General features: G+C 49.0%; 1 protein-coding gene across 2 annotated transcripts in view; it reads left to right on the top strand.

Annotated features, from left to right (window-relative positions):
• Positions 1–9,023, top strand: part of CUNH14orf159 (chromosome unknown C14orf159 homolog) — a 21,984-nt gene that overhangs the window by 12,331 nt on the left and 630 nt on the right. For both annotated transcript variants that reach the window (XM_018558527.1, XM_018558526.1), the window contains exons 6-12: positions 354–476; positions 3,238–3,435; positions 4,537–4,797; positions 5,881–5,971; positions 6,889–7,037; positions 7,137–7,256; positions 8,213–8,364. In XM_018558527.1, the coding sequence (XP_018414029.1) occupies positions 354–476; positions 3,238–3,435; positions 4,537–4,797; positions 5,881–5,971; positions 6,889–7,037; positions 7,137–7,256; positions 8,213–8,364 (1,094 nt within the window). The remainder of the gene's footprint in view (positions 1–353; positions 477–3,237; positions 3,436–4,536; positions 4,798–5,880; positions 5,972–6,888; positions 7,038–7,136; positions 7,257–8,212; positions 8,365–9,023) is intronic.

Here is a 9,023-nt window from a genome sequence, read left to right as displayed (position 1 = left end):
CATTTTAACTTTTTTTTTTTTTTATTTTATACTTGTTAATTTATATACAAACTGTAAGACATTGGACACCTTTTGTTTATTGATGCACCTGAAATGTATTTACCTGATTTAAACTGAAGGTTCAATTGGGCTTCAAGTATCTTATGCTCTGGTAGCTATTACCAATTCATTTACTGAGTATATAAAAAATCTCTTTACTCGTTAGTCATGGGAATTATGTAACTTACATTGCAGCTGCTTACCTGCCCGTGGTTGGCGTAATAGACTTGTTTTATGGTATTATAAATATAATAATAATAATAATAATACGGTTTGGAATGTCCTAATCTGTTCTTGTGTGTGTTTGTTTCTAGATTTTCTAGGTATAAAGGATCTTCAGAAAACAGATTATGGCGACCCAGTAGAGGCTCAGCCGGGGGACGTCCCCGTCTTCTGGGCTTGTGGTGTCACTGGCGTTGAAGCCGTCATAAGCTGCAGTACGTATCGTGCTATACTCACATCTATGGAATTTGCCTCCTTATGTAGCCATGTTATTGACAGTTGACTTATCTCCCCAGCTAATTTGTACCAATAGAAATGTCTTCCAGAAGTATTTGTTTCCCCACAAAAGTACGGCTTAGGTAATAGACTCAGTGGATTTATAGATGGGAAACTATGCAATATGAGGAACTAGCTACACTATCCAATCAATTTGTATCTAGTCAGGCAGGCCCTTGCGCTACAGTACATAGTTGTTGGTAGTTCTAAGGAAGATTGCACAATCAGATTGTAACACGTGTGGAAAGCTTTAGAGTGCAGTTGAGCTCCTGTCCTCTTCTCCGTATGACTGCAGGTTGCATTGTCCCGTCACTGGACCTGTCAGTCTCTTGTCTGCTCTCAGTATTGCGGTGGCTCAGTGGTACTTTGTATCTGCCTGCTCTCAGTATTGCAGTGGCTCAGTGACACTTCGTATCTGCCTGCTCTCAGTATTGCAGTGGCTCAGTGACACTTCGTATCTGCCTGCTCTCAGTATTGCAGTGGCTCAGTGACACTTCGTATCTGCCTGCTCTCAGTATTGCAGTGGCTCAGTGACACTTCGTATCTGCCTGCTCTCAGTATTGCAGTGGCTCAGTGACACTTCGTATCTGCCTGCTCTCAGTATTGCAGTGGCTCAGTGACACTTCGTATCTGCCTGCTCTCAGTATTGCAGTGGCTCAGTGACACTTCGTATCTGCCTGCTCTCAGTATTGCAGTGGCTCAGTGACACTTCGTATCTGCCTGCTCTCAGTATTGCAGTGGCTCAGTGACACTTCGTATCTGCCTGCTCTCAGTATTGCAGTGGCTCAGTGACACTTCGTATCTGCCTGCTCTCAGTATTGCAGTGGCTCAGTGACACTTCGTATCTGCCTGCTCTCAGTATTGCAGTGGCTCAGTGACACTTCGTATCTGCCTGCTCTCAGTATTGCAGTGGCTCAGTGACACTTCGTATCTGCCTGCTCTCAGTATTGCAGTGGCTCAGTGACACTTCGTATCTGCCTGCTCTCAGTATTGCAGTGGCTCAGTGACACTTCGTATCTGCCTGCTCTCAGTATTGCAGTGGCTCAGTGACACTTCGTATCTGCCTGCTCTCAGTATTGCAGTGGCTCAGTGACACTTCGTATCTGCCTGCTCTCAGTATTGCAGTGGCTCAGTGACACTTCGTATCTGCCTGCTCTCAGTATTGCAGTGGCTCAGTGACACTTCGTATCTGCCTGCTCTCAGTATTGCAGTGGCTCAGTGACACTTCGTATCTGCCTGCTCTCAGTATTGCAGTGGCTCAGTGACACTTCGTATCTGCCTGCTCTCAGTATTGCAGTGGCTCAGTGACACTTCGTATCTGCCTGCTCTCAGTATTGCAGTGGCTCAGTGACACTTCGTATCTGCCTGCTCTCAGTATTGCAGTGGCTCAGTGACACTTCGTATCTGCCTGCTCTCAGTATTGCAGTGGCTCAGTGACACTTCGTATCTGCCTGCTCTCAGTATTGCAGTGGCTCAGTGACACTTCGTATCTGCCTGCTCTCAGTATTGCAGTGGCTCAGTGACACTTCGTATCTGCCTGCTCTCAGTATTGCAGTGGCTCAGTGACACTTCGTATCTGCCTGCTCTCAGTATTGCAGTGGCTCAGTGACACTTCGTATCTGCCTGCTCTCAGTATTGCAGTGGCTCAGTGACACTTCGTATCTGCCTGCTCTCAGTATTGCAGTGGCTCAGTGACACTTCGTATCTGCCTGCTCTCAGTATTGCAGTGGCTCAGTGACACTTCGTATCTGCCTGCTCTCAGTATTGCAGTGGCTCAGTGACACTTCGTATCTGCCTGCTCTCAGTATTGCAGTGGCTCAGTGACACTTTGTATCTGCCTGCTCTCAGTATTGTGGTGGTGCTCAGTGATACTTTGTATCTGCCTGCTCTCAGTATTGCGGTGGCTCAGGGACACTTTGTATCTGCCTTGCTGTGTCGGCCGCACGGCGCCCTTGTTGCCATGGCGCCCTGTGCGGCCGCACTGGTCGCACACCCCTAAGGCCGGCCCTGTGCCTGCTCTCAGTATTGCGGTGGTTCAGGAGATGTGATTGTGTTAATGGAGAGATGGTCAGCATTACCATACATGGAGGTTTTCCAGCAAGGCTGATCCTTCCCTCTTATGTGGAGGAGCCTGAAGGTACTGTGATGTAATAATTGGCGTAGCTTCACCCCTGCAACCTGTACAAGGACGGACAGGTATCATCCTGCTTGTCTATCTGTATCTCTCCATCTCTTATCTGATCTGTCTGTCTAACCCATATGTAGGTAGACTCGGCCCTCCAGCTGTAGTGTGGCCCGGGGAGTCATGCCTGTGGCTGTCAGAGTTTTGCAATGCCTCATGGGACTTGTAGTTCCAAAACAGCTGGAGTGCCAAGATTGCCTACCCCTGGTCTAACCCATATGTAAGCAACCTCGGCACTCCTGCTGTTGTAGAACTACAAGTCCCATGTGGCATTGCAAGACAGCCACAGGCATGACTCCCAGAGGCATTTTGTAGATTTACTACTAGAGCGTCAAGGTTGCCTACCCCTGGTCTAATCTTTGCTAGTAATTTGGGCAAAGGGAACTTTTATCTTGCAATTATCTTGAATATGATAATGGCACCTTATCACGCCCAACCAATTACCTAACCGTATATGACAGTTTGTTTCCATCGTAACTATCCAACCTGTACATCTTGACGTTCTCCTTCTATCGCAGAGTCTCCCCTGGCGTTCACACATTCTCCCGGCTGCATGTTCATCACGGACCTAAAGAACGAGGACGCACCAGAGTCCGACTCGGGTCAGACCCCTCGGGTCATTCAGATCTCCTCTGACCCTCTACACTACAGCCTGGTCTCGCAGCGGGCGGCAGAGAAAATCAGAGCGCTGGAGAAGATCATTGGAGTTGATCCAGGTGAACGCCACATTGAGGACATTGAGGACTGGTATGCATAGACATGTCGGCCATACACACAGTAGAATTATCAGGAAAGATGGAGCGAAAACTGTCAGAGTGCAGGAAAGTGATGAGCAGTTCTTTAACCAATCCCGATAAATAATGTGTACAAATGTCACAAAGTAGCATTATGTTTTTAAAGGCTGAGTTACTTTATCATGTTACATGTTACACCCATGTTCAGGGTGTAAAATGAAACATGGTCATATCCCCACCTCCCTCCTGTTTTCCCTGTCATATTTTTAATTTGCAGAGCCATGCACAGCCACCTCATCCATTCACAGAGACTTTGACAGGAACTATGAATGGAGAGATTACAAGTCCCATCAGCCATCGCAGCAGAGGGACTTCTCAATGGAGTACAGGTGCAGTCAGGGGTGTCCCTAGCCTTTTTTGCCACCTGGGGGGTGCTGGGTGGTGCATGCAATCAGTGGAGAGGAGTTGCTGGTGGAGTGTGACACCCCTAAGAGCCGTGCGTGAAGATGTGTAAGTGCTCTGCATCTCCCTGGCCTGCGCTTAGCAACCTGGGACGCTCTGGCCGGCATCCCACCGAGCTCCTGGCAACCAGTGACATCAGTGGTTGCCAGGAGGTCGTCAGGATGCCAGCAAGAGGATGTGTATGGCTCTTTCACATCTCCCCGCCTGGCTCTTGGCAACCTGGGACACTCTGGCTGAAAAGGGGGTGGCAGGGGCACTGCAAGCATTGTACAGTAGAACGCCATGCTGCTCTGCCTGCCGTCCCCCCAGGTGACCCAAAGAGATGCCGTCTGACACAACAACCTCAGGCCGCCACATTATAGGGACAGCCCTGGGTGCAATGATGTCACCGCACTGGTAGTCCATTCATACCTTCTGTCCCTTAGCTAAAGGTCCGTACCTCGGTGCGGCCATGGGCTGGGAGGGAGAGTCTGCTGGAGCCTGAGCACTGCACCCATCATCCACTGATGGTGGTTGCAATGCATTGCATTATCTGATCTGGTCACAGTATATCTCAGGTCACAGGTCACAGTATATCCCTGATTTTACCCTTATTAACCTCAATATTTTAATGTGTTACAGGTGACCGGGGAATAAAGAACCTTCTGGTCCAGGACGAGCTGCTGAAGTCTTGTTTGTCTTTATCTCATGCCAAATCCGTCCTGATAACCACAGGCTTCCCCACCCACTTCCAGCACCAACCTCCAGAGGAAACCGATGGACCACCGGGGGCAGTCGCCATGGCGGCCATGCTGCAGGCTCTGGGGAAGAAGGTCGCCATAGTGACAGATGATCGTGCCATTGAAATGAACAGGAGCATCCTAGAGAAAGCAGTAGAGCAAGGTTTGTTTTTTATGCTTTTCTCATGATGATCTCCGGTCGCTTATATGATTTAGTTTTGGTCTTCAAATCAGTTTGGCAAAACCCCGTATTCGCAGTGAATTGGCCTGATCTGTGAATACCAAATGGTGGGCACAACCCAGTTCTTTAGCATTAAAGCTGAACTCCAGGAGCAGCAGACATTGTCCTCATACAAGAGTTATGTGTATTCTTCCTGAATCTCGGTGAGATTTGTGTATTTCTACCAGATCTGTGCAGCAATCCCGTGTGAGACTTGGGAGCTTCCTGTAATAAAGAGCGCTCACTGCTGCTCTCTCTCCTTGTGCAGGGTGACTGGTCTTGTCTCTGCCCCCTCCGGTAATAAAGACTGGTCACTGCTGCTCTCTCTCCTTGTGCAAGGTGACTGGTCTTGTCTCCGCCCCCTCCTGTAATAAAGACTGATCACTGTTGCTCTCTCTGTAGGCTGAATATCAATAGATGCCCCAAGAGGACTTTTTTTTTAACCTACTGGAAGTCAACTTGCCCCGGTGGCAAATAAAGGGGCCCAAGGGTGGTCAGAGAGTGATGGTATATCTGACACCAGTCTGGAGTCTGCGGGGCACCTTAAGCATCTACTGGTCTTGTTTCCGCCCCTCCTGTAATAAAGACCGCTCACTGCTGCTCTCTCTCCTTGTGCAGGGTGACTGGTCTTGTCTCCGCCCCCTCCTGTAATAAAGACTGCTAACTGCTGCTCTCTCTCCTTGTGCAGGGTGACTGGTCTCATCTCCGCCCCCTCATGTAGGTTCCTGTAGTGGGTGGAGTCTGCTGGGTCCCTCCTACAGCTCTGCTCTCTGCGCAGGCTATGTACAGCACAGTGATGATCTCACTACTACTTTACAATATAATATTTGGGTTTGCAAAGGGTATTTTGTGCACACACAGTGGTTTTATATCCTTAGTGGCGATTGAGGAATATATTTATAATACATCTTTGGTGCCCGGAGTTCGGCTTTAATCCAGTTAGGCTAAACCTGTGAACTGACCAGATCTGTGTAGACCAGATGTTGGTCGCAATTAAGCTCTTCATCTTTATTTATACCTGAACAGGAGTGCTGAAAACACCCGTGCCTTTGTTATCTTACAAAGAGGACGCTGCATTGAAATTCTTGTGCGAGAGCGGAGACCCGGCCACGCCCAGGTTAGAAGTACTGGCCAATGAGGGCCCTGGAGGTTGGTGTAGGGGAGGGTGACTGGGAGGTTCAATGTTTAGACCCAAAGCTTGGGGGGTCCAGTTCTTGATATTGGTAGATCAGCAGCATTCACCCAAAATTCGAGCGGTATATGGCCAGCTTAATGACCTGTAACTAGCATGCAGATATAAGACTGAAGGGAAGGATGGAGGTCAGATAGAAGACTGAAGGGAAGGACGGAGGTCAGATAGAAGACTGAAGGGAAGGATGGAGGTCAGATAGAAGACTGAAGGGAAGGATGGAGGTCAGATAGAAGACTGAAGGGGAGGACGGAGGTCAGATATAAGACTGAAGGGGAGGACGGAGGTCAGATAGGAGACTGAAGGGAAGGACAGAGGTCAGATAGGAGACTGAAGGGGAGGACGGAGGTCAGATAGAAGACTAAATGGAAGGACGGAGGTCAGATAGGAGACTGAAGGGGAGGACGGAGGTCAAATAGAAGACTGAAGGGGAGGACGGAGGTCAAATAGAAGACTGAAGGGGAGGACGGAGGTCAGATAGAAGACTGAAGGGAAGGACGGAGGTCAGATAGGAGACTGAAGGGAAGGACGGAGGTCAGATATAAGACTGAAGGGAAGGACGGAGGTCAGATAGAAGACTGAAGGGGAGGACGGAGGTCAGATAGAAGACTGAAGGGAAGGACGGAGGTCAAATAGAAGACTGAAGGGGAGGACGGAGGTCAGATAGGAGACTGAAGGGGAGGACGGAGGTCAGATAGGAGACTGAAGGGAAGGACGGAGGTCAGATAGAAGACTGAAGGGAAGGACGGAGGTCAGAAAGAAGACTGAAGGGAAGGACGGAGGTCAGATATAAGACTGAAGGGAAGGAAAGTGATTGTTATAAATACAAATGATTTCCTTCTCAGGTTTGACCACTTAGTAGCCATAGAACGAGCTGGCCGGGCCAGTGACGGGAATTATTACAATGCCAGGAAAATAAACATCAAACATTTGGTGGATCCCATCGATGATTTATTTGAGGCTGCGCAGAATATCCGCGGTATATCCACAACCGGTACGTATGCCGATATTCCTCCAACCCCCATCCCTCTTCCTGGCGCTGCGGGTTCTGTGACCTCCCGGCAGTCGTCTGATGTCAATATTTACTTGTCAGGGATCGGCGACGGAGGGAATGAACTCGGTACCGGCAAGGTGAAAGAACTGGTGAGAAAGCATATCCCAAACGGTGACACCATCGCCTGTGACGTGGCTGCTGACTTTACCGTCATCGCTGGTACGTTTCTAAATCCCTTGTGAAGTTGTGAGAATGTGATTGTTTTACTTGTATCCATTTCCTGTATATTGTTTATAAATCTGTATGTACATAGCGGCAGCCGGCAGGCATGCTTCCTCATTACATACGACTTCCTCCTCCTGCACAATGATTATGCATTCCCCGTGGTACTGCAAGTCTCTCAGTCAGATGTGTAGTTGCTTCAAATGCAATATAGTTTCTGTGCTGTCCAGCAGTGTGCTGTGTACGACTGTCTGTTGTAATCTGCGCTCACAGGAAGCCCAATCTGTGCGGAACGTAATGTCTGCTAACATCCTCACCTGCTTCTAATGTTCAGCCATGCAGAGTTTACCTTGTTGCAGGTCACACAAACCTCAGGAGAGATGCAGTGATTTTATTATTACAAATCTTACCTTTTTGGGGCCCATCCACACCTAGTGCGCGCCGCGCCGTGCGATTTACTGCAGCTCGCTGTTTTGCCATTTACTTTGAATGGCACCCCAAGGCACCTGCACTCCCAAAACTGCAGTGCACCCCAAAGCATGATGCTCCAGATGCCATTTACCGCAGCTCACTCCTGTGCCATTCATTTTGAATGGCACCCCAACGCACCTGCACTACCAAAACTGCAGCGCACCGCAACACATGATGCTCCAGATGCCATTTACCGCAGCTCACTCCTGCGCCATTCATTTTCATTGGCACCCCAATGCACTTGCACTAACAGCAAACTGCAGCGCACCCCAAAGCAAGATGCTGCAGGTGCTACTTTTGTTGATTTGGGATCTGTTGAAAATGAATGGGCTTCCGTACCACAATCCACCCAATGCATGATATAGCATGTTGTGGTGCATGCATTGTAGCAGAGCAGCATAGTGAGAACAAGCCGTCAGTGTTGTGTCATTATATTATTTTGCAGGGAAGGATAATATTGATCGGACTGTTTTGTCTCCTAGGCGTGTCTAACTGGGGAGGTTACGCCGTATCGTGCGCCCTCTATCTCCTAAATACTTGTGAGATACATGAGCGATACCTGAGGAGAGCCGTCGGATTCCCCAGGTCGTCAGAGCGAGAGAGCTGGGTGTCCTCACTTCCTTCCGTCAGTAAGGTGAGAGTTTCACGAACGCAAATAAAAGATCTTATAAACAATAAATCTTAAAGAGAACCTGTGCTGTGCCCATGCAGGTGAAAGCTTAAGCAGGTTTATGTTACTCTTCCTCTCTCCGGCAGCAGATACTTTCCTTTTCTTTGCTCCCCGTTCAGCAGCCGCTTGACATAAGGTGCAAGAAACACAACCTGTAGCTTACTCAGAGCTATGGACTCTCCCCATGTGCCGGATCCCGATAATTGGCCCAGCACTGTCACGTGTTCCCTCATACCCAGATATGTCCGGTATTGTTTTATGCTTTTGGCAGCTGTATGGGACAGTAGGGGAGTAAAGTGAATGGATGAATTGGTGTTGCTGTGGCAGTAGGGAAGGGAGAATAAAGCAAACTTGTTGCTTTGCCCTAAGCAAAACTCATAGTGTGGCAGAAGTAATTGCCCTATAGAGTTTTTAGTGCACACCACATACCTGGGCCCAGTGTCTCTGGCCCGCCATTAGGTCAGGCCCACCCATTGGCCCAGGGTCTCTGACCCACCATTAGGTCAGGCCCACCCACATGGCACACCTTATACCTGGGCCTATTTGCCCTATAGAGTTTTTACTGGTGTCTGGCATCTCAGTGGGGATATACCCCCCCCCCCCCCCTTGGCAAAGGGGGGAAA

Source organism: Nanorana parkeri, unplaced genomic scaffold, assembly GCF_000935625.1.
Source record: "Nanorana parkeri isolate BGI_ZX_2015 unplaced genomic scaffold, ASM93562v1 scaffold344, whole genome shotgun sequence".
Classification (NCBI taxonomy): domain Eukaryota; kingdom Metazoa; phylum Chordata; class Amphibia; order Anura; family Dicroglossidae; genus Nanorana; species Nanorana parkeri.
This window is presented reverse-complemented; position numbering and strand designations above follow the sequence as displayed.